General features: G+C 37.7%; 2 protein-coding genes across 4 annotated transcripts in view; both read right to left on the reverse strand.

The window, feature by feature from the left end:
- The window catches only part of Tfg (trafficking from ER to golgi regulator), a 36,575-nt gene extending 34,899 nt beyond the window's left edge, over positions 1–1,676 (reverse strand). The window contains exon 1 of one of the 3 annotated variants that reach the window (XM_076868374.1): positions 1,330–1,676. The gene's annotated coding sequence lies outside the window, so the exon portion shown is untranslated. Of the gene's footprint in view, positions 1–1,321 lie in introns of all 3 variants that reach the window. The other 2 variants (XM_076868373.1, XM_076868375.1) reach the window with 2 other exon arrangements.
- Positions 1,677–15,151: 13,475 nt separating this feature from the next.
- Positions 15,152–26,545, reverse strand: part of Adgrg7 (adhesion G protein-coupled receptor G7) — a 59,007-nt gene continuing 47,613 nt past the window's right edge. The window contains exon 16 of the mRNA XM_076867032.2: positions 15,152–15,403. Coding sequence (XP_076723147.1) covers positions 15,152–15,403 — 252 coding nt within the window. The remainder of the gene's footprint in view (positions 15,404–26,545) is intronic.

A 26,545-nucleotide genomic window follows, 5' to 3' on the forward strand; every position in this document is an offset into this window, starting at 1 on the left:
TGATGGAAGTGGGAATGCTCAGTTCCAATGACCTAAAAACTTGAGTCACATATACTCTGTATCTGCCATGTTTACCAGCAAATTCACTTTTGGTGTTTCTCATCAATTGTAAATTCTCTGCAGCCAAGAACCAATGCTTCTTTCCTAAGGCTGTTCCCCATTTATGCAGTTACCTCTGGAAAAACACACAACTATCACAAGAGTAGATTTTTCTCTGAGGGAAAATCCCATTCACACATGTTTATACAACAGCAGAATTCTGGTACTCTTTCTCTAGCAACGTAAAGATCCATATGAACAACTAGTTCCTAGAACTGCTGTTAAGATCCCTACAACAATTTCTTTTATCTTATCCCTGCCCCACCACCTCTGAGCTGTGTCTCCACTAACACGCATAATACTTCACCAGAAGCACTTTTTTGAGTTCTGGGAATAAACTGATGTGCCCCCAAAAAATAAAAGGCCTGCCTCTTGCACTAGAATCTAGGTTCAATGGCCAAACAGCTGGATCCACTGACCCCACCACTGCTCAAATTCAGAGGCAGCAGTTTAGGTACCTCCTGAGGGTGCAATTTCCTTCAAGAAACCCCACAGCAAATAAACCTTTGATTATTCCAAAAGAATGCAAGAGGCCTAAAATGCTGCCTGACCAGAGGTAATGTTAATAATAAAGATCCGCACTATTAGCTTTGAGACTTTAAATCCTTCTCGAAGGTTCACTTTCATCATATGCAAAACGGGAATAAGTTTGAATGGGTTCTCGTGATTAGATAGCATCAAGCATCTAAAATACTCAGTACCCAGAGAAGCAAACTCTTAAAAGTTAGCTGTCATCATTATAAAAACCAGGCTGGGCCTCCACTCCGCGCTTAAGGACTGATAGCCAAAGAATGAGGTTCCTCTTCTATGACCCCAATCAAATTATTCCCACAGGTGCCTCTCCACCCTTCTCACCCTTCCAACCCCCTCGAGTTAGGCACCCACCACTCCAGGGCTCCCAAAGGCTCGCATAGCGATCTCCGGCAATTCGACCTCCGGGAGCCACACGGAATTGCCTAGACACTCTGGTCCGAACGCCCCCCAGAACCCTACGCCCACTTCCCAGCCACCAAGAACAGCGGCCTCGTCACCCCTCCCCCTCCGCGACCTCCCAGCCCCCGCGAGGTCCCGTCAGCCCTCCTCGCTCGCTCTAGCCCTCTCCCACGGCCCCAGTGGGCCGCCCGCCCCGCGCCGGTGGGTTCCAGAGAGGCCCTCCAGCACTTCCTCGTCCCCGGGACTTCTCAAGAGAGCGCGGCCGCACCCCCGGCACTTGCGGCCGTACCAGCTTACAAGGCCGTAGCCTTTGCGCGGGACTCCGTGGACGGACCGATGCGAGGCCACCGCCGCAGACCGGCTCTGGGCGTCTCAGGGAGGGTGCAGACAGGACCCGCTCGGTAGCCCTCCGCGGCCGCCGCACCTAGCTCGCAGACTGCTGCGAGCCCCAGCCAATCGCACAGACCCAACTAGCCTAGCGAGAGCTCCGGCCTTGTACGTGGCAGGTGGGGGAAGAAGAGGGGCGGGAACAAGAAAATAAAATCCGTCCTTTCGCCCCGCCTCAGCGCGAGAGGCTCAACTCATAACGCATGCGCGGGGGCGAGGGACGCGGGGCCAAAGACTACCCGGCAGCTTGGGCCCAGGCGCCCAGGCTTCCTCACTGGATGACCGGTTGTAGGAAGCGCGAGCTAACGGATACACGCATGCGCAAGGCGTGACCGGGCACTTCCGGTTTTCCTGACAGCTTGTATTTCCCGTCTGTCGCCCGTGGGCGGGGCGTAGTGGGCAGTTCTGGTCTAGTTTTGAGAACCCGCTGAAAGTGGGCATCTGTCCAAGTTTGGGTGGTTTTTGTCGTTACTTTGTAACCATTGTAGTTCTCCTAGTCACACCAAAAAATACTAATCTTTTCCCGCCTTTCTTCTACAAATCCGTTCATTCATTCATTAGTGGCCGCCTACGCTTTGCCAAACCTTGTGCTAGTAGGAATGGGGAATGAATCAGTTGGTGCGCGAGGAGTTTCCAATATACCAGGGAAAAGACAGCGCTCCAGAGGTCAAAACTTTACGTGTGAAAAAGTCAAAGGCTGCGAAATTGAAGCTAAGGATTCCAGAAGAGTTTTTTTGGAAAAGACATTTGAGCCTCCCCTCCCCCTTCTTTTTTTTACCTAAAGCATTTGTTTTGGGTGTGCTGCAAGAAGTGCTGTTGTTTAAACTGAACCCTAAATTTGGGGAAAACTGGGGTGCAGAGAAGTGTTTTAAAAGGTGCAAACAATTTTTGCCTTCTAAGCTGACTAAGCAAATAGGTAAATCCGCCTGTCTCCCTGGTTCATCAGATTTTCCCTAAACGAACTGGGATAAAATAAATCAGGTGTTTGGAATGAGAAATAATGTTCTTTTTTAGAACTGTAAACAGTATCTTCTTACAGTTGTAAAATTCTTTGAGAATGAAGTATGTGTTAAGGATGCATTTCTCCTGTAAATTTTGTTTTCCCCAGTTGTATATATTGCCCTTTGAGAAATTCCCTGCAGGGATTAGAAAATGAAGGACTACAGAAGAAACGGAGCATTCCTCATTTTCAGAGAATATTCTTCCTAGCTTGTTATTTAAAACTTTATCATATAGATTCAGGGAAGTGCACCGCAGCCCCGTGATAGTATGCCATGGTCTTTGATTTGAGATGGTTTGGGAATAAACCCACACTCCTGTGGGCAGAGGTAAAATAGTCCCTTATGAAAGTGAATTATACCACTGTAAATCTTCCTAAAATTAAATCAGACCTTGGGACAAAAGATGAGATGAATCATAGTCTCCAATGAGGGTAAAGAATTTTCTTCTCTTTAGATCACTATTAAGGGAGCATTTCCTCAAAAGTCCTGCCACTAAGAAGAAATTAGATGGCACCTGTTACATTGTGGCCAACTGCACCCTTGTGGAAGGGCTGAGGTTCGTAGACTTTAAATATAGCTTGTTTTTTTTTTGTTGTTGTTGTTTGTTTTTAGTACTGCGGATTGAACCCATAGCGCTTTAGTCCTTTTTATTTTTTTCATTTTGAGATAGGTTTTGCTAAATTGCTGAGGCTGCCCTGGAACTTGTGATCCCCTTGTCTCAGCCTCCTAAATCACTGGGATTACAAGTGTTTACCACCATGCCCAATTTAAGGGTTTTTTTATTTTTGTGTTTTGATGAATATTTTTATGTTTACTTTCCTCATGCTTCATCCCAAAGATCAGTAAGTTTCATTTAATGTTATAAACCTGTTCCCAGCTACCACTGTGAAAATTGAGAAATGAGGTTGTGATGATTTCACAGATCAAAGTAGAAGCAGGGGAGTAAGGGCTGGGGATGTGGCTCAAACGGTAGCGAGCCCGCCTGGCATGCGTGCGGCCCGGCACCACATACCAACAAAGATGTTGTGTCCGCCGATAACTAGAATAAATATTGAAATTCATATTCTCTCTCTCTCTCTCTCTCTCTCTCTCTCTCTCTCTCTCAATAAATACATAAATTAAATAAATAAAATTTTTTTAAAAAAGGGGGAGTAAAAACAGCATTTGGGAGTCACATCAGAGGCTTAAGTAACAAGAGACAAGAAGGACATCTGTGAAACATAATGTTTAAGTATTACCTCAGAATTTCCCAGAGATAAATATATATGTGTGTGTGCACACGCGCTCGTGTGTGTGTGTGTGTGTGTGTGTGTACACATATATATACATACAAAATTAGATTTTATAAAAGATTTTGTTTTCTGCTATCCAGCTAACTAGGCATGAAGTATAGGTCATTTGGGTTGTTTGTAAATGTTACATAAGAGCATGTCTAGGGAAGCACACAAGATTATAAATGTGTCTATTGCTTCCATTAGATTGTAAACACCTTAATAACTGAAACAATAACTATATCCTACCCATTTTCTGTTTCATCCTTATTTGCCCATTAAAACAGTAAATTATATGTGCTCCTCCCCTATGTGCCCCTTTTGAATTCTGTGTTTGGTATTCACTTGTGGGTTTTTAAAAAATCTTGTTTATAGTTATCACATGTGAATATCTATGTAGACATATATGCTTAAGCAATGTTATTCAGTTTTACTTCCTTTTAGATATTATATAGAATATCATTTGTTTTTGGATTCCTGGAGCATAACTTTCATACTCAATATTATGTTACTGGAGCTCATTTATTTTCATTCTTGAGTAATACTCCTTTGGGTGAGTATGCTACAGATATTTTAATTCATTCTATCAAACAGTATTTTGGTTGCTTCCAGTTTGTTGCTCTGAGGTGCTATGCACAACATTCTTATATGTCTTTTATATACAAGTTTCTCCTAGTTGTATGCTAATATGTAGATTGCTGACTGATAGATTATGCAAATATTTAGCTTGTAAAATGACAACCCGTGGTGATATTCTTCAGCCTTTGGGGGAAGGTTTGAATGGAATCTTTTGTGGACTTAGTGAAAACCATAAACACTGTAGTTAAACCCTGAATTTGTATACCAAACATTTGACAAGTAGACATTTAGTTCCTTATTTAATCTCATGTGATTTTTCTGTAGTTCTATATCTTTACTTGTGGTTCTATGTTTGAGTTTCTTATGCTCCCTCACCCAACATGAGAACAGTGATTTTATTTTGTATATCACTCGCAGCATCTGGTGTTGAATGCCATGTGTAGTTGTCTGTCAATAGATATCTGTTGAGTGAATTTTATGGTTACTATTTCTGTAATGTACCCACAGTTGCTGAAACAGATGTCTGTACTTAGACTTGAATAAAAGCAGGTGACAACTGAATTAAATCAGTTACATCCCTTACCAAGAACATCGTTTTTCCCACTGTATGTATTGACACTGATTATAGTTAGTGCTGCCTTTCATTAGTGAAGCCAAAAAAGTTCTCATATAATTATCACTTACTAACCACTATGGTCATATTTATTGGGAATAAGTCTCAAAAATGTAACTAAGAATATTGTTCCGGGAACTCTGTAAGTAGCCAGACCTTAAAAGTACTGTTAATCAGACATCTTGCCTTCTTTTTGTATGGAGCTTAGAAAGGTTCTCAACTTTTAGAAATATAAATTGAACGTTTGGCAAACCTGGCCTTTTGTCCTATAACCAAGTGAACTTAGCTTTAAATGAACACTGAAAATAATCTCAAATCTGTGAATACTGCTTAATGGTAATCTATAAAAGTTAGGAATATACGATGGAAGGGAAAAGGGTGTAAGGAACTATCTTTGATCCAGCCTGTACCAAGGAGAGATAGGAGGTTCTGTAGTTCAAAGGTTACTTTTCCTTTTTCACTGATACCTGAAGAAGTGTTAAGATTTAAACTATAGTTGTGTGAAAGGCAGTCAACTCCCCTGCCTGCTCTTTCTCCTTGAAAGCGTGTTCTGAGAATTCCACAAGTGGAAAAGGGAAAACATCTTAAGAATAAAATCAGAGTTTCTGAGCCGAGATGGGAAATGGGAACTTTGTACAGCAAGTTAGATAAAACTTGTGTTTTGTCATATTCACCTTTAGTAATTAGTATAAAGCATCTTGAAATTTTTCAAATGTCTCATTAAGGTGAGAATGAAAGAATGTAGGTTTGGTGAAGATAGTTCTTGCTGCTTAATTCTGTATCTCTTGAGGCTGTCACCTCCTAGATATTCAATCCATATTTACTGAATAAAAGAATGAAAGCTACCTATCCTGTCACTTCTTTGGGCAAGCTTACAGAAAAAATGGAGCTCCTAGTTCCTGAGTAGCCCAGGATTTTATCTCTGAGTAGTTTGAAATCTCATTTTTCTTCATTTATGCCTCCTGGAAACAGTGCTAAATTACCTCTGTGCTGAATTACCTATCAGAATTTAGGTTGTTGCAGGTTGAATTGTATTCCTTCTTAAAATTCATGTTGAAGCCTTAATTCCTAGTATAAGAATCTGACTGAATTTGGAGATTAGGCTTTTAAAGAGGTGATTAAGTAAAATAAGGTCATTAGAAGTGGGCCTCAATCTGACTGGTATCTTTGTGAGAAACCATGTGAGGACACAACAAGAAGGCAGCCATCTGCAAGACAAGGAGAAAGCCACCAGAAGCCAAACCTAACAACTTGATCTTGGATTCTCAGCCCCTAGAACTATGAGAAAATTTCTGGTATGTAAGCCACCAAGTTTATGGCAGCCCTGATGACAATACAAATGCAACAAGATGTATAAAGACATATCACAACTTTTCATTTGCTCAAGAGTAGCTTTGTTCAGCTCTTTTAAGAAGCTTGGCAACCAAACTCTAGGAATCATGCGTATCCAAGACAAAATCAAACTGGGTACTGAAAGGGACTTATATCTCTATTATATTTATGCCAGTGGTCCTGCTTTTAATCCCTACAAATAATGAATAATTCAACGGGGCATTGTGCAAAGGCCATTTTAATGAAGACAGACTCACTCAAAATACGCAAATTACAATCACAGGGAGATGCTATTTTTACATTTGTGTTCTATAAAATTTAAAGTTTCATAACAGTTATAAAAAAGGATAAGGCAAAACAGACATACTTTGTTATGGGGACATAAATGAATAGAAACTATAAAGGGTTGTATGGACATATCCATCAATATATAAAATGTTCTATGATCCAACAGTTCCATTTCTAGTGTAGCAGAGAAAACCTTGCACATAACAACACACATACCTATTAATGTTCTATTTTCAAGAGAAAATAACATAAACACATGTATGTTAGACCTCAAAAACATTTTGTTGAGTACAAAAAGCAAATTTCCAAAACTTCTGTTGTTGTGCAGAAGAGTTACCATAGCAGCCCAACTGCTATCCTTAGATAGGCCTGCTTGTGAGATTGGCCCATGGCTAGTGTATAAGAAATTGGATTTTAAGAGTGTCCTCACAATTCTTTGGTAAGCATGGTGAGTGCACTGTGACTAAACTGTGCAAACAATGTGTTTTATGCTTCTTAACACCCACTTGCTTTCTAGGAGTATGGAATCTTGGTATATGCCAAGCAGTGGTGTCTTTGTAGCTAGCTACCAATAACAATCCTGAGTACCAAATCTCTGATCAACATTCCTGATAGACTGTATTTCACATTTTATCACAATATTTTGCTGGAGAGATCAAGTGTGCCCTGGAAGAAACTTTAAGAAGCTTGCTCTGATTTCCTCTATACTTTTCCTTATGTGACTTTTTCCTTTGCTGATATTGATTTATATCTTTTTGTAATAAGTCATAGCTATCAAACCTGGAGATGGTCTTCGGGATCACTGACACAGTTCCCTGTACCATTTATGTAAAAAACAACAAATATGCAAACAAGATTATGAGTTTCTCTGTGTGTATAATTTTGAGTATACATATTTCTTAAAATTTGCAAGGATATACACAAACTTAATCTCAGGAATGAACTCTAGGGAGAAAAAGAAGGAGAAAAAGAAGAGGGGCATGGATTTGGTACTGATCAAACAGTATTTTAACTCTACATGGAACACTATGTTGTTGTTTTGTCTGGTTTTATGAACAATGAATTACTGTATTATTTAGGCAGGAACATATTTTAAATTAAAAATAATTTTTGCCTACATTTAGAGTCACAAAATTTTAGAGTCCATAGAAAATTTAGAATTCACTTCGTCCAGGTTGTTACTTAAGACAAAGCCTCCAGCTCTTATGCCCAGGGAGGCAAATGGCTTCCCCCAAATCACATAACTTTTAACTGGGACCAAAATCTCTAGTTCAGAGTGCTTTCCTGCTCTGTATTGCCTACAGAGTACTGGGCCATAAAAATAATTTTCTTTTCTATTATTTAAAAGGTCCAGAAAGTCTAGATTATTGTGATATGGTTTCATAGTAACTTATCTCAAAGTTTGGCAAATTATAAAGGTCAGACTTCCACGTGTACCAAAACTCCACTGGAAGAGAAATGCAGATATGAACTGGACTATAGTTCCCTGGGAAATAGTTTGTAAAATATAGTATAGATCATATCCCTCTCCTTTGATTTTTCTTCTTCTTTGTTAAAATAAACAGCTGGGACTATGGTTGTGGCTCAGTGGTAGAGGGCTTGCCTAGCATATGCAAGGCCCTGGATTCGATCCTTAGCACCACATAAAAATAAATAAATAAAACAAAGGTATCGTGTCCAACTACAACTAAAAAATAATTATTTTTTTAAATAAAGAGCTAATGTATTAAACAATCAAATTTTTTAGAAATAAAATCAATAGACTGCAAAAGGATTTATAACCTGTTTCTACTTTCTGTAGTAATTCACACATCAGAACACAGAAGAAACTCCAGACTTTTGTATACTGCTGATGGGACTACATGGTTCAACCACTTTGGAAAACCATTTGGCAATTTCTTGTAAAGTTAAGTATATAATTACTCTATGATCCAGCAATTTCAGAAGATATTTCAAGAGAAAAGAAAACACATGTCCACACAAAGATTTGTGCAAGAATGTTTGCAGAAATTTTATTGATGACAGTTAAGTGTGAAAACAACCAAATGCCCATAAACTGCACAAATTACAGTATATCTAGAAAACTGAATACCACTTAACAATAAAAATAGTCACTGACACACATAACAATATAGAAGAATCTCAAAAACATGATCCTGCATGAGAGAAACCGGACTTAAAAGAGGATATACTATATGGTGCCATCTATGTGATATTCTGGAATAATTAGGCAGAACTTATATCTAGTAATAGAAAAGAAATAAATGATTTCCTGGGGCTAGGGCTGGAGGAAAAGTTTAACTGGGATGAGGCAAGAGGGAATGGTGTGGGGTGATAGAAATGTGTTTGTTCTTGTATGCACTTGTTAAAAATTAACTAAGTATACCCTTAAAATGGATGCATTTAATTTTATGTAAATTACACATTATGTAATTTATTTTTAAATTAAGGAGGGAAAAGGTAAGCCACCTACCAAAGGAAAAAAAAAAAGCCCAAATTAGACCAAAAAAAAGCCACCCTCAGTGATCTTGCTGTGATATTGAAATTTCCTGTAATGCATAAGTATGTGTTTGTGTATACATAGCATTTCCTAACTTCATAATAACATTAATTACACATAGCTTTTTCTTGTATATACTAGCAAATTGGCAGTCAAGGATGTGAGCCATGATGAGTTTTCAAAAGTGAGAGGATCCCACCTTGTCCTCTTTTGTTATTCAGATTAGTTGACTTTCTCATTTGGAAATATACCCATATGGACACTTTTTTAAAAAATTAGTGTCAATTATACATAGTGTTAGAATAACAGTGTTTTCCCCAAGGAATTGCTGTGATATTTTGAGGGGTTTATTTAGTCATTAAGAGACTTGTGACTTTCATGATTACCTTTTTCTATTTCTGTGGGGTGTTAGGAAGCTTGCAGTTTTATTTGTGGCTCCATCTTAACAAAAGTACAATACCACAGATGGTTTCGTAATGTTATTTTAAAAAATTATAAGAGCATGTTTTAAATTTAAAATTATAAGAGTATGTTTTAAACTTGACCCAGGCTTCATACTTTTTACTTCTATCCTTAATTGTCCTTCTTCAGCAACTTAAAAATTTTTTAAGTATACATTATAATAGATTACTCATGTGTAAAGGAAGTTACCCATATGTAACATTACTTTGAACCTTCCTTTTAAAAAATTGTTGCTAATTAATAACTGCATATAAATCTTCTGGGGCTGGGGCTGGATGAAGGGTTTAACTGCATTCTCTAAAATGTAGTATTTACTTCATAAGAAAAAGGTGAGTGGACACCAAGAAACAGAAAACATATTTTTTAAAAATCTGTCAAGGACCCCCACCCAACTGCATCATATAATGAAGGGTAAGAGATATAATGTGTCATACATGATCTGTTTGGCCTTGCCAGGCATATTGATATCACTATTCTATATGTTAAAAGTTTCTATCTAGTCCCTAACATATTTCTTAATACAAAATAAAAAAATAGCCTATGTGAGGACATATAATCTCAGAAAATGCTTAATGCTCTATAAATCTTTTGAATATTTCGAGTCAAATCCAGTATGTATACTGTACAAAAATAAAGGAAATTAATAAACTGGGGTAAATATTTTCAACAAATGTAAAAAACAACTAAGAGCTATAATAGATAAGGAACTCACATAAATTTATGTGGGGGTGGAAACAATTGCTCAATTGATAAATGAGCAAAGGATATAAATAATATCAACAAATATACCAAAATAAACAAGTATGTACAAAAATATTACTCCAAATGTTGATGATATAACATATTATTGCTGTGTTTTCAAGTAAATATACTACTGTATCCCAGGAGCCTAAACAAATGTTCATACCCTTTGACACATTTATCCAAGTTCTGAGGATTTACCTAAGGAAACAATTTTTTAAAACAGAAAAAAATATATGTACCAGTTTATTTGTTGCAATGTCACTTCAATATTAAATATGAAAGTGATCTAAATATATAAGAAGTAAACAACTTAGTAAATTATGTTTCATCATACAAGTATTAATTATTATGAAAACTACATAAATATGTAATAAGTGAAAATTAGAATAAGATTTCATTTACTGTAATTACAGTTACATAAAATTCTTATATACTTAGAGAAATAGTATAGGTAATATAGAATAAAAGACAACAATGAAATGGATTTAGGTTTTTCAAAAAATATACTTTGTAAAGATTGTTTTCTCCCTAGATTTATTAAAGCATACTTGTCAAAAAATTATATATATTTCAGGTATACAATGTGATATTTTATACAAATATGTATTGTGAAATGATTACCACAATCAAGCAAATATATCCATATTATCCATCTTGTAATTATCTTTATGCATGTGTTTATGTTGAGAAAACTTAAGATCTACTCTCAGAAAATTTCAAGTATATAATAAATTATTAATAACTATGGTCCCCATGCTCTACATTAGGGCTTCAGAACTTATTCATTTTGTCAAACAACTCCCCTTTTCTTCCACCATCCAACCTCAGCCAACATGAAAATTCATTACCATGAATTTGATGTTTTTATAGGTTTTCGTATATGTGAGATCATGCAGAATATTTCTGGGTCTGGCTTATTTTGGCCAGCACCTTTTACAGTAATCAATAAATTATGTGAGATGCATGATACTTAATTATAAAATAAGCTTTATGTTAGATGATTTTGCCCAACCATCAGCTAATATAAGTGTTCTGAACATGTTTAAAGTAGGCTAGGTTAAGCTATGATATTTGGTAGATTAGGTGTACTTACAAAAAATTCATCAGAATGTAAATGCATCCTGAGTTGAGGAGCGTCTGTATATACCACAATTTCTGATGTATAGGTTATTTCCATATCTTCACCATCATGAGAAATGCCACACAGATATGGGAGTATAGATATCTTTATGAGATGCTGGTTTCACTTCCTGTATGTATATGCCCAGCAGAAGCACTGCTGGATAATATGGTAGTTCCCCTTTAAATGTTTTGAGGGATATCGGTACTGTTTTCAGTAATGAAGTACCAATTTACATACCCACCAATGCTTTGTTATCTCCTCTGCTTTCCATAATAATCATTCTTACTGGTTATATTTCATTGTGATTTTGATTTGCATTCCTCTGATGATTAGTGATGCTGGACATCTTTTCATGTATCTGTTAATTATATGTCTTCCTTGGGAAAATGCCTATCCAGATTCTTTGCTCATTTGTTAAGCAGCTTTTTTTTTTTTTTAATCTTGCTATTGAGTTGAAATATTAGTAATCATCCCATCCACCAGAACTTCAAGGAACTTTATCCTGGCATTTGTCTGTCTTGGACCTCATCTGAGGAACTGTGAACTGAAGGGTGTAGCATTACATTGGTGGGTTTCACAGAGCTAGAAAGTTCCAGTGGTTGACAAATCAGTATAATCCAGTAGGTACTTTTGACCCAGATTTCTTAAATATTTACAAAGAATGCCAAGTCTTCTGGCATGTGGCAAAGATATCAAGCTGGAGAATAATTTCCCTTGTTGATAATGGGGTACGGGAGGGAGGAAGGAGTGAGATCATGCAGAATATTTATGTGTCTGGCAACCCAGACTCTGTCAATTGAAGAGTTAACTCTGAACCCTCAGTTAAGACACAAGAAAGCAAATCCAAAGGTCAGGATGATTTGTTTCCCAGCCATTGCATGCCACAGCCCAAAAGGCAACAGGGCACTGTTATCACACAAAATAAATCAGAAAACATGGAAAATTGGAGTTGGCCATATACAATATCATGACAACCAATCTGAAGTGCCCTGAGTCTCCCTTTCCTGCAACTTTCTTCAAGTAAATCACCCTTCCACGCCTCTATTCCACTCTTCTTAACTCCTTGACTTCCAAAGCACCAAACAATTTCTTGCTCTCCCTGCTGAAGCCATTAAAACCCTGCTAAGAGAAGGGAAGTGATTGATGAGGCTTAAAGGGGCTCATTCCCAGAGAGTTCTTATATTCTATAGGACATGTAGTAGAACCTCCTTAACACTTTTTCCAGTATCACTTCCTTGGTGCAACTTCCATTCTCCACTTCACAGTAGGCGAATCAATTCATTTCACCCCTCCCCCTCAAAGTAGGTGTCACCAATAGTCCCTGAACATAGGTCAATGAACACTCAACCTAGGTAGGACACGCCATTTCTGGGTTTGCTTCTTGTCTGGTTCTTTCCTCTCTTTGCCCCTGTGGTGTTCTGTTTCACAGAGGGGTTGATCACAGACTCTGGACTCTGCTGGTTTCTGGCTAGCTGTAGCCAATGGAAGACACTCTGGGAGATTGCAGGGCAAAAGGAATCAGGAAATCAGGGTTTTCTTTCTGGCACAAGTAGGCTGCCTCTACGTGGGTGTAGTTCCTGCCACCAAGATGCCCTGGTTTCAGCCCTGTATTCTAGCCTGGAAACTCTTCTTACTTTATCTTTTTAGCTTAGAAGAAATATCAACTTCTTCTTTTTCTGGTTTCTGAAACATTTCCCATTTTGTTTCTGAGCCTTTTAAACACCATGAAATCAACTGGCTGCCTTAAATTCCCTGTTTTAAATACAGTGCTTCCTGTTTTCCTGCCAGAGCAATAACTAGAATTAGAATCATTCCAATCAGATTTGATTTGTGGGTGCTAGGAGAAAAGAGGTCTCTCTTCCTGTTAGATTCTAAGGCTCTCAGGCTGTAGGATTAGGAATACCAATAGCCAGTTTCCAGCCATTTAACCCCCATTTGAGAATAATGTCAATGTCAAACAAAAACATACAGGTTCAGGAAATACAGGGAGAAAAGAATCCTGGCACAACTTATATCTCCTTGATCTATCTGTCACTAGAGTTAGTATTATCATATATTTTATGTCCCAAACCAAGACACTTGAAAGTAAAAAGGGCTGCTGAGAGTACTTAAATGAGGACAACAGGCACAAATTGGGACTGGCCAGACAAACACGAAACACAGAGTCACTCTACCTAAAACCAGCTTGGTCCTTGGACTTTACATTAATTGAGCCAGTAAATTCCCTTTGACCTTTAACCTAATTTGAGTTGGATTTCTGTCACTAAACTCAAAGATTGCTGACTAGTGCATGAGATAAAGATTCAAACCAAAGTAGTTTCTGCTGGTAGGATTTCAGTGTAAAAGACAATCAGTGTTCACTTAAATTAGACTCCACAATTGCCTGTGGAGCACATTTACCGTACAACTATTTTAGAAACAATATATGGGATTTTAGTTGTTATATCCCAAAGATACTGAAAAAAAAGTGCAAGGAAAAACAAAACCAAAACAACCCTATCATCACCAAGGGAAATCTATATCCTCCACCCTGAGGCCATATATTGGCTCTTTGGTAATTTGCGGGGGAAGGGATCACATTTAATGTAGGACTTACTTAAGTTAGATTGTCATCTGAATACAAATTTGGGGTCAACCACATCTTAGAATTTTTCCACTGCTCATCCCCTAATTAGGTCTAGCACTGTACCATCACTAAGAACACTAGTCTTTTAGAACTGCTTTCCTTCTTATTCTCTTCCCTTTTCTTTTTCCCATTCTTCCATTTATAGTTTTTCTACTACACATACCTAAGAATCCAACAGACATTTACATTTTTTCTACTAAAATGCAGGTTCCGTAGGGAGTGGTGAGAAGGGAGAGGTGTGAAGGGAATGCCAAGCTCACATGACATATTAGTTCCTTAATACAGTCACTCATAGCAGCTGCCTAGTTTATGGCAAAACAGAAGGCAGCAATTCAAAGGCTGGATCTCCTAAGTCCAGTGGGAGTGCTCCCCCACCTCAGTGGCTCAATGGAGTCATTTTCTGTTTAAGAAGCCATTCATAATTCAAGTGTTTGACATTCCATGAACTACATCTTCTAAAGCCATAAGGGCTAATTGTGACTTTTTGATTTTTGTCACTTTTTGTCACTTCACCAATAGAAAGGCAGATATATATTAAGATCTGGAAGGAAATATCAGAGGCTTTAGCAACCAATTAATATGTCTCACCACCATTTTTCCACCATTTCTTACAAAGCCTATTTCTCTGGTCACAAAACATGATTTTTTTTAACAGACCAAAAAAAAAAAAAAAAAAAAAGCCAATTTCCAGAAGTTAAATTGGTGCCAAATGCTTCATTGGAAATAAAAGTACAAAAAAGTAAAAGTACAAACACATACAATTTTAAAATATTTAGAGATCAAAGTATGATATATACAAGCAACTCCCTACCCTTCATTAGGAGTTATTTTGTTGAACAGGTAAATTTTTCTCCTCATATTCTTTTCAGTAAATTTGGGGAAAAAATTGCTATAGTTTCTGCATTTCTGTCAAAGTTTGTCATATTGTCATATACTGATGTAAGGAACAGCGACCATCTTGAATGTTGTGTAGAATTATTCACCTCATTCAATTAAGGGTCTACTGAATGCAATAAAACTACAAAATCCATTATCCCTGATGACAATGAAAAAACAAGCCTTACAATTTATAACCGTGTATATATACACACATACCTAGGAAAGCTTTCTAGGAGGACAAGGAAATAAATGAAGGAAATGGATAACTCATATGAGTTGGATAAAAAGACCACAGTAGGTAACAGTTTCACGGCCTAGTTGCTTGAGTTTGCTTGGTCACTTTCAGTGAGTGTCGTTTCCTCTATTACTTGAGATGGCTCCAGCAGCCTAAAGCTTTCATGTAGGGCTGGAAGGGACCTGAGCATATTATACATCCGAACTCGTAATCTCAGTGAAGGCAGGGACCTCACTCTCCCAACTGATGACGACAGTGACTTCCACACTTTGGAAGCTTCACTCTGGAAGATTTTTGTTCTAACAGTGTAGAGGATAAAAATTTGCAATCCCTGAGGAGAGAATAAAAGTTTAACACTAGGTAAGTACTGAGGCCAAAGGGGGAAAAAAAATGGCAGAGATTCTACTCACACAGCCATCCATCCTTCTCATCACTTGCAGCAGCTCCCCAAATTGAATTTACAGTGCTGTGTATGACCTGATCTTATATGAAGTACAGCAGGTAAGAGTGGTACATGTAGAAGACTTGAGTTCATGTCCTGGCTTGCCACTTGCTGTCTGTGCAACTTTGCTCATTTCCTAACCCCTTGCTGAAGTGTCGGAAGCCACTCTCACACGTGACTGGGTGACTCCCGGTTAGGGTCTGAGGCGCTCTGGCTGTGTCGGAGCTTTCCCGGCCCTCTCCTGATGAGAGAACCTGTCCGTGTGGGGGTGTAACTGACCACTGACCCCGGAGGCCCAATCACTGACCCTGACCTTGGAGTGCGGCCCCCCTTCAACCTTCATTGGATGGAATTATCCCCTGAATTTCTTGCTCCCAAATAAAGGCTACTCCCTGGCGTGCTCTCTCTCTCTCTCTCCTGCTAGCCCTGAGTAATCCTTGCTGCCCTGCCGGGCGGTTAGAGGAGGGAACCAGAGAGGGGAGCCGTCTCGGACCTGGTCATAGAAAAAGGTAACTGAGTCTGTGTGTTTATTTCGATCTCGCTAGCTAACTTTTATGCCAAGAACCTCATTAATGAAACCATTGCGCTGGCCGCATGGTAGAATTGGCGCCCACGAGGGGGGCATTCTAGATTAGCTAGATTGAGTGGGAGCGCGCTATAAAGATAAAGAAAAAAGTAAAGATAAAGGAAATAGTGACAATTTGGGTCACAAAAGGAAGTGGTGACAATTTGGGTCACAAAAGTACCTTAAGATATTGAAGGAAAGAGACGTTAAATTAATTAAAATGGGAAATTCAACTTCTACGGATAAGGAAATGTATCTATTTTAGACAGTATAATTAATCAGAAAGGAAAACAGATAAAGAAAGCTCAGTTATTACAATTCTTAGAGATTGTAGGTAAATATTGTCCTTGGTTTTGTGAACAAGAATCTCCAAATTTACTTACTTGGGAGAAATTAGGAAGAAAGTTACAAAAGGTCTGTCTTTCAAATGAATTACCTGGAGGCATAAATAATATTCAGAGAACCTGGACGGCCTTGGAAGTTTGTCTTTTTAAATATATGGGCCAAAATTCGTGGCCCCCTGAAGACCTGCTAAAAGGCATTCAATGGGCTATCAAGTCTATTCAAATGGAAAATCCGCCTGAGGCTACCTTAATTCCTTTTCCTTTAAGCCTCCTAAAAACAAAAGCGCTAGGGGCCAGGCCCAAAGTTAAAAATGTAAATTTACACTTGCAAAATCAGGCTACTCCACAGGGAGAGTTTGGAGAGCAATATCAGAAAGGAGATACCTCCGAGGTCCTAGAGAGTCCTCCAGAGGAGGTAAACAATCTTCCTGGAGAGGAAAATGTGGAAGAGATTCCTAGAGGGGCTCAGAGTTCTCAGCCACGTGACTTAAAAGCCCAATTTCAAAATGGCGACAGCACAGAACCTTTACCAGCTAATCTATGGGGAAAAGATATTTTAACCAAAATGGGATTATTATTAGTTACTCCTAACTCTATGAGATCAGTTGAGGAAGTTAGTCAGAGATATTTTCCTGGAGATGATAGGGAGACCCTTCAGGAAGAGTATCTGTTTACAAACCAGTCTCCACAACAAAGATTAGTAAATGCTCCAAGCCAAAATTTTTATTAGGGGCCCTGAGTACTTCCCCGATCCCTAAGACAGCAAAAAAAAAAAAAATCACTTGGCTCACAGAGGAGCCTATATGGATTTCTCAGTGGCCCATCTCAGGGGAAAAGCTTAAAATAATTCATAGGTTAGTTGAGGAACAACTTCAGGCTGGTCATATAGAACCAACGCTTAGTCCTTGGAACACACCTATTTTTGTTATTAAGAAAAAGTCAGGAAATTGGAGATTGCTACAGGATTTAAGGGCAATAAATCATGCAATTCAGCCTATGGGATCCTTACAGCCAGGACTTCCCTCTCCCACAGTCATTCCTTTAGATTATAGCTTGATGGTAATAGATTTAAAAGACTGTTTTTTCTCTATAAGGTTACATCCTGGAGATTGTGAGAGATTTGCTTTCACTGTCCCAACAGTTAATTTTAAGGAACCTGTTAAAAGATATTGCTGGAAAGTACTCCCACAGGGAATGCGTAATAGTCCTACTCTGTACCAAAAATACGTAGACCAGGCGATAGATCCCATAAGAAGTAGCTTTCCTGATGCATATATTATTCATTTTATGGATGATATATTATTGGCTCATGCTAATCCAGAGGTACTTTCAGAAATTTTTACTCAGTTAGAGACTTCGCTTACAACAATGGGTTTATGCATAGCTCCTCAAAAAATTCAAAAAGTGTCACCTTTTCAATATCTAGGTCAGATAATTCAAGGATGTACAATCCGTCCTCAAAATCTTCAGATAAGAATTAAGGAGTTACATACCCTTAATGATTTTCAAAAGCTATTAGGAGATATTAATTGGCTGAGGCCATCCTTAAAACTAACTACTTCTGAGTTAAGTCCTTTATTTCAGATATTACAAGGAAATCCTTCTCCAACCTCTCCACGTCAGCTAACTTTAGAGGCTAAAACAGCTTTAAGGAAAGTTGAAAATGCAATTAAAAATGCACAGCTTACTAGAGTTGATCCTAAGGAAATGGTGTATTTATTAATATTTCCAACTGAGCATACACCAACAGGAGCCATATGGCAAAAATTAGGAGTTATTGAGTGGATTTATTTATCCCACTCCCCTCAAAAAACATTAATTCCTTTTCATGATTCTATAGCTCAATTAGTAATTAAGGGTAGAACTAAGATTTTACAATTAATTGGATCTAAACCTGATATCATAATTATTCCATTTTCTGTTCAACAGATTAATTGGCTTTTTCAAACTTGTAGCTCATGGCAAATAGCTTTTGCTGATTTTCCTGGCCAGATAGATAGTCACTATCCTCATGATAAAATTATACAATTTGCATCATTAACGTCACTTATTTTTCCAAAGATTGTACGTGCCCATCCTATAGATGAAGCCTTATCAGTGTTCACTGATGGATCAAGTTCAGGTAAAGCAGGATTTTATAGTTGTGTTCACACAGAGGTAATACAAACTTCTTATACTTCTGCCCAAAGAGCAGAGCTTCAAGCTCTGATTTGTGCCTTAACTTACTTTACAAATGAGCCTATTAATATTTATTCTGACAGCTTATATGCAGTCGGAGTTACTAAAAATATTGAAACTTCAGTTATTGGGTATACTTCATCACAAGAGTTATTTAAATTATTTCATAATTTACAAAAGGCAGAGCTAATGCGGAAATATCCATGTTTCATAGGACATATACGAGCTCATACTAATCTTCCAGGACCTTTAGCTTCAGGTAATAACAAAATTGACAAACTTGTAGCTTTTTGTCAACAGATGTCTTCATATGACTGTGCACTAGCTTCCCATTCCTTGCATCATCAAAATGCTTCTAGCTTACGTAAAAAATTTAATATTACTAGAGAACAAGCTTGTCAGATTGTAAGCCAATGCCCTAAGTGTGTTATTCACACTCCATCTCTGCCATCAGGGGTAAATCCCTGTGGATTAAAGCCAAATCAAATCTGGCAAATGGACGTAACTCATATTCCTCAATTTGGTAAACAGTGTTATGTGCATGTCATAGTGGACACTTATTCTAGATTTATTTTTGCCACAGCACGTACTAAGGAAAATTCTCAAAATGTAATTTCTCATTGCCTAGCAGCTTTTTCTGTTTTAGGATGCCCTATGCAGATTAAAACAGATAATGCTCCAGCTTATGTGAGCTCTTCTTTTCAACAATTTTGTCAAGAGTTTAAAATTAATCATAAAACAGGAATTCCGTATAACCCCCAAGGTCAAGCCATTGTAGAACGAGCTCATTTATCTATTAAACTTCAATTACAAAAATTAAAAAGGGGGGATAGGCTTATGACTCCCCAAAATAGCCTTAATCATGCCTTGTTTGTTTTAAATTTTTTAAACTGTGACGCAGAAGGTCACACTGCTGCTGAGAGACAAATGTCTCCCTCAGTAACAGGCCCTTTAGGCAGAGTTTTGTGGAAAGATTTACAGACCGGTCAGTGGAAGGGCCCAGACCCGGTGATTATATGGGGCAGAGGGCATGCTTGTATTTTCCCAGAAAATTCTTCTCGTCCTATTTGGGTGCCTGAACGTGCTATCAGACATAGAAGAGATAGAACCCAGATTGAAGCGACTGAGGATCGACCCAGAGGAGCCCCCATCCAGAAGGAGGAGATATCGGAAAAGGATGAAGAAAGACCACATTGACCCAGCCAAAAAGCTGATTTCATGGGAAGACGTGAAGAAGCTAACAACCCAGGCTTCCCGAATACTTCGAGACCTAGGAGAAAACAGGACCCCAATGATGATGGTAGCAACAGTAATTGCCCTACTGGGCTGTCAGGTAAAGGGGGATCAAGTAGACACTTACTGGACATATTTCCCAGATCCACCCCTGGTACACCCAGCTGTGTGGACTGGAGAATCTATTCCAGTATTTACTAATGACTCATTCATGATGGGAGGATTTACAGATACTCATATTACTCCCAATCATGTGACTAGATTTAATTATTCTGGCTATAGTGCCCAATTACCCTTGTGTTGGTCCCACGATAAACATGCTGGCTGTCTGAAAGTATCATTCGAAGAAAAGACAGCGATTGGTAGACCTAGACTGACAAATAATTCTATTTATGGAGATTTAAAGCCTAATACTAGATCAGTAATTAAGATGGGACTTTCCCATAATAAGCCAGTCATTTCTGCCAAACCTCCACGGATACACCACTGTCCAAATAGTTCTACAATTGAGATTGGCACCTTTCCTAAATGGATGGATTGTATAAATCCCTTTCCTGTACAACATAAGGTGTCTAAAGATAGTGGGTATATTTTAGACTGGTCTCCAAAAATTGATAAGAGACAATTACAAAGAAATTCTGCTATGACACCTGCAGGATTTGTTAGTAATATTTTGACTTATAGTAAAGGTGGTGTTCAAAAAGATATTTGGCGTTTAATTGCTGCCTCAGAATTCTTACATTTTACAGACAAACCCTTACCAAGATTTATTGACAAAAACTGTAAAGAGGGATCTTGCTATGGCTTACGAGCTTGTGTCCAATCTCCTTATGTTTTAATTATTGGAAATGTAAAAGTTAAATGGATAGATGACAGATATATGGTTACTTGTAATAAATGTAACCTAACCAATTGTATTACTAGGTATAATGGAGGAAAAGGAGTGCTGATACTTCATCAGCCCTCTTTCATTTTATTACCTGCTAATATTTCAGAGCCATGGTATGCTGATGCTGGTTTACAAGTCTTACAGCAAATTCATGCCCAGCTGACAAGACCTAAACGTGCTATTGGAGTTATAATTGTTGGTGTTTTGGCGCTAGTCTCTTTTATTGCCTCAACTGTCTCTGCGTCTCTGACATTGTCTCAGAATATTCAGCATACAAAATTTCTTAATAATTTAGCTCAAAATACTTCCAAGGCTCTGCGTAATCAAGTAAATATTGATAAAAAGATTGAAACTAAATTAAACGCCTTAGAGGCAACTGTTATTGACATAAGTAATGAACTTTCAGCCTTAAAATTTAAAGAAAGGCTTAAATGTCATGCTAATTATAAGTATGTGTGTGTTACAGCTGCCAAGTACAATGCTTCTCTCTGGGATTGGGAGAAGGTTAAAAACCATTTGTTAGGTATTTGGCAAAATAGTAATAATAGCTTGGATATTCTGGAACTTCATCACCATATCCAAGATATTCAAAATAATAGAGCTGATTTTTCAGATCCTTCTTCTTTGGCTAACCAAATATTGAAGGAGTTAAATGGATTCAACCCTGGAAATATTCTCAAACACTCGGCCTGGTACATTATTGGATTATTCTCTTTGCTGCTAATTCTTTATTGCGTTGTAATTGTAGGATGGCGAGTCTTCAGAACAAGAATGCAGAAACTCCAGAGAGTGAACCGCCGCCTCATTTTTGCGAAAAGAAAGGGGGAATATGTCAGAAGCCATTCTCACACGTGACTGGGTGACTCCCGGTTAGGGTCTGAGGCGCTCTGGCTGTGTCGGAGCTTTCCCGGCCCTCTCCTGATGAGAGAACCTGTCCGTGTGGGGGTGTAACTGACCACTGACCCCGGAGGCCCAATCACTGACCCTGACCTTGGAGTGCGGCCCCCCTTCAACCTTCATTGGATGGAATTATCCCCTGAATTTCTTGCTCCCAAATAAAGGCTACTCCCTGGCGTGCTCTCTCTCTCTCTCTCCTGCTAGCCCTGAGTAATCCTTGCTGCCCTGCTGGGCGGTTAGAGGAGGGAACCAGAGAGGGGAGCCGTCTCGGACCTGGTCATAGAAAAAGGTAACTGAGTCTGTGTGTTTATTTCGATCTCGCTAGCTAACTTTTATGCCAAGAACCTCATTAATGAAACCATTGCGCTGGCCGCATGGTAGACTGAAGGGGGCAGATTAACAATAGAATGCTTAACTCCAGTTCCAACATTCTGCACGTCTAGATTCTGGAGTTTTAGTGACATAACTAGAAATTTGTTGCATTTGAGGACAAAAAAAATTTTTTTTTAAATCTTTCCATCCATTACTTTTCTGTACTTTACATATAAAGACCTGATATCTCAGGAAAGACTGAGTAATATTTTCTAAACTGCTCTTTATTGAAGTATATATATCAGACATTTTTTTCTCATTTAAGTCTCATCATTTGAACATTCTCATTGAATCCTTATTGAACCCTATAAAATAAGTCCAACTATTCCTATGTTGCAGATAAGGAAACTAAGTTACAAAGACTCAGATCATATAAATTAAGTAAATTGCCCAGGATTACCTAACCAGTAATCAGTGAAGTTTGGAAGTAAATGTATCTATTTTGGGTTTCCAAATCTCTCTTCCTTCTAATTTGTGATAATGCCTCTTGCTTTTAACTATAATGGAAAGATACTGTAAAAAAAAAGTAAATTACAGTTTCTAAGAGGACTTTTTTAATTCCTAATTGCCTTTGTGGAAATAACAGATTAAATAGCATCTATAGCTGAGTCAATAATATGTACCAGTGTTAGTTTCTTTCTTTTTAAAAAAAATTGCTCAATAACCTATTTATTTATTTATTTATTTATTTTATGTGGTGCTGAGAATCAAACACAGTGCCTCACACATGCTAGTCAAGCACTCTATCATTAAGCCACAGCCACAGCCCCAGTGTTAGTTTCTTGATTTTGAAAATGTACTGTGGTTCCTCAAGAAACTATCACTTGGGAAATCTGGGCAAAGAATATATGAATGATTTTTTCCAAATTCTCATATTAAACTATTTCTAAATAAATTAAAAATAATAATCACAGATACCACCCAGACTGTCATCTACAGTGCCCCAACCCTTATATGATTTGTTTCTAGAATTATATCCTGTGAGTAGTGTTAGAGGAGCCTTCTGCTATATGGTGAGCTAATACAAAGACTCAGAATCTACATCTGTTTTGTGGGATACAATATCTAATCTTGTTTTTCCAAATTTTAAATTCTAAGGTAAAAAAAAAAGATGGTATCAAATTTGTAGTTGTATAATAGTTAGAAAAAGATCCTAAATTGTGAGAGTTCATAAAGACTTCATCCTGTAGGATTCTCTCTGGGTAGACTCTCTAAAATTCCAAAGATGTTATTTGAAAAAACAGAATATGTGAATCAAACTAATTATCACACAAATATTAATTTGTGCCTTTTGTATTATCCAAAGCACTTAATGTTTATCAGAATTAAAGCACTGTAAAGCCATAAGGAACCTAGATGTGCTTCTATAAGTGAAACAATCTTCACATGGCTCTTGGTGTGTATCTAATGGGAGCATCTACATAAGGCTAACTTAGATCCTTCTGAAGGTGAGCTAGTCAGTCATTCCTTAATTTTAGTGTACATGAAAATCTCCTGGGTTCCTCATTTAAAATTTGAAATTTCCCAGTTCTTACTACTGTAGATTCTAATTGAGTAGGTTAGTGGTGAAGCCCTAGAATCAGCATTTTAACACACTGCATAGGTTCTGATGTAGGCAATATTCAGAACCATTTTGAGAAATATTATGTTGTTTTAACCCACACCACCACCTTCTATTTTATATTTTACTTACCCACAGAGATTGTATGGCTTTCCTAAAATCATACACATCATTAATGGTAAAGCTAGAAGACAGCCTAAGTTTCCTTTCAACCAATGTCTTTGTCAAATCACTACCCTCAAGTTTACCATGTGATATTGAAGCCAGAATTAGACAGGCAGTCAGTATAGATAGGTAAATCCAGTCAGGTCGGATCAAGGAGGCCAATTTGAGTGAGTTCAGAAAGTTGGAAAGGGATTGAAATGTTAACTCCTTCAGAGCCCTTCCTCTACCCTTATTAAGATAACCTGTCCCTACTCAGTCAACCTGATGCTAAGGTAACCTGTCCCAGGGATTGTTTCTCCTTATAGGGGGTTGTTAATTATGCCCCCTTCCTGCCCAGATTACTCCAACTTGGCCCCTCCAGCCCCGCTGCTTCTCACCTTTTGGCCATCCCACCTAGCATCTCCTGGGCCTAGTCACATATGGAAGAAGGAGAGAGATACGAGGAAGAGAACAGGAGAACCAAGGAAGCCTAAGTCCTGTAAAAGAGGCAGAATGCCCCCGCTTCTTGGGATACCATGACACCAGCTATGGCCCCCTTTTCCCTCCTGGGAGAAGTTACCCCTTTTTAAACTAACCAGTGGTATCAGTATTATCATCTTGTAATGAAACTCTTCTTTGTCATTTGCCTTTCCTATGCATGGAGAATACCCTTCTTTCAGATTTTTCCTTTAATCCCTGTTTAGGAAACGGGACCCTGGGTACACTGGCAATCTGAGACTTAGTTTTTCCCACTAGTGCCCTTCTAGGTAGCTCCCATTGGGTGTTGAGAACAGTCAGGAACTGCTTTTTATTTTCAAATTTAGTGGTAGGCACACACCTATTGTCTATGGGAGTTAGTCCAAACAGGCACTGAAGAAGGCTATTTGGGATAAAAGATAAAGTGCTTAGAAACATTAAATATGGCATAGCAATTCAGACATCCAAGCAGCTCCCCTATAGTGGTGGATCATGATGTGGGCTAAGTCAAATTTAGCTACTGCCCTTCCCAACAATTTTCATTTTGTATCAAAAAATTCCTTCCTTAATGATATTTGATCATAGCCAAAAACAAATAACATGATACCATCCTTACACAGTAGTGATTACTGAGTAATGACTGCTACTCTCAGGAAATTAATGGGATAATCATTAAACACTGCAATTTCATCATGAGATATTAGAGAATTATGCTCCTTCCTGATATTGAACGTATCTACATGCATGTTTCTTGCACTCAGAAAAATTATGTGCAAGAAGGTGAGATTTGTATGTATGAGAAGATAATTTTAGAATTCAAATAGAATAAATAAATTATCTATGTGGATTCTATTAATGTCAATTTCCTTGGCATAATAATATATTATAGTTATACAAATCCAAAAATTCTAGGAACATGAAAATACTGCATTGAATTGTGTAAAGTTAACAGATAAACATTAAAATAAAAATTAATAGAAAGTAACAATAAAAGGAAATTTTACATGCCTCAGTTTTTGTTGAGAAAGTTAATGGTGTGTTTTATGGAAGATAATTTTATAACAAAAATATTAATCACCTTTAAAAAGTATACATGTGACATAAAAATAGTGTTAGGAGGTAATACCAATAAATATCAAAATGGGAAAATTTCAGAAAATTATAGCAAATGTGAATTTTAGGAATTAAAATCCTGCTTTTCAGGGTTGGAAGCCTGTGAGATTTCAGATTTCACAATGCCGGTGGTTCAGTGATAAAGTTTGCTCACACAGATGGCCCTGTTTTAGTGTGACCACTTTAAGAGCAGGGCCCATTCATTACATGGAAACATAATGAATTCCACTGGCTCAGAGATAGGACCCAATACCATAGATAGTAAAGTCCTCATAGTATTTTTCATCAGAGTTAAAAATAAGATTTGCTATGGGAGGAAGCATAAAGAGCACAAAGAGAAATTCAGATTTTAAGATGTCTTTCAAAAATGCATTCTTGTTTTTTTTAAAATTCTGGTATTCCCCATACATAAAACACAAATACAAAGGTTTTAAAAAAAAAAGTCACTTCTCTGAGTTCAAACAAACTTATTTTTTCTACCATTTTAGTTTATTTTTATCACCATTTTTATGATGATTAAAATCAGAAGGTGACTATAAATCTTAGTCTAAATTTTCTATTTTGTAGAATAATTTCCAAGGGGGGAAAATATATAAAAGTTTTTAGATTTCAAAGCAAAGTGTGAATGGAATGTTTTACAAAAGGTTTGTGGTTAAATATATCTCTAAGACTCGAGGAATAAAAAAGCATCTTCAGTCCTATGTAAAATTATGCCATAAAACAACCTCACAGAACTCTGCTACTATCATGTCAACCCTCCTGTAAATAATTATAAACTCTGGATATAATATCTCTGAAAAGCTACTGAAGACATTGTAGGACAACCCAAAGCAATCTGAAATTGGAAAGGGAGAATATGCTTAGAAAAAGGGATCAACACTAAGTAGGTTTCCTGTTTTATGTCACTTTTTAAAAATATCTTTTACCCTGAAGACAGACCCTATTCACCTCATTCTCAGGATGACTAAACCTGGAGTTGAAATATGCAGTCTTTCTAGGATGAAGAAACAAACGACAGGATTTGGGGCAACTATAGCAGCTAGAAAATAGGAAATAATATCTAAGAAAGAAGTAGACAGAGAGAGGAAACTCCAAAGTCTGTTTATAATCTCTTCCTAAATCTCTTCCTGAACAATGTACACATAGGAAAGACCTAAGAAATCCTGCTAAAGCATAAAGGACTAAGCAGAGATTTAGCTATCTGGCTAAGGAGAGACCAACTTTTCAGTTTTAGCCCGACTAAGTTAATTGTCTGCTA

Source organism: Callospermophilus lateralis, chromosome 10, assembly GCF_048772815.1.
Source record: "Callospermophilus lateralis isolate mCalLat2 chromosome 10, mCalLat2.hap1, whole genome shotgun sequence".
Lineage (NCBI taxonomy): Eukaryota > Metazoa > Chordata > Mammalia > Rodentia > Sciuridae > Callospermophilus > Callospermophilus lateralis.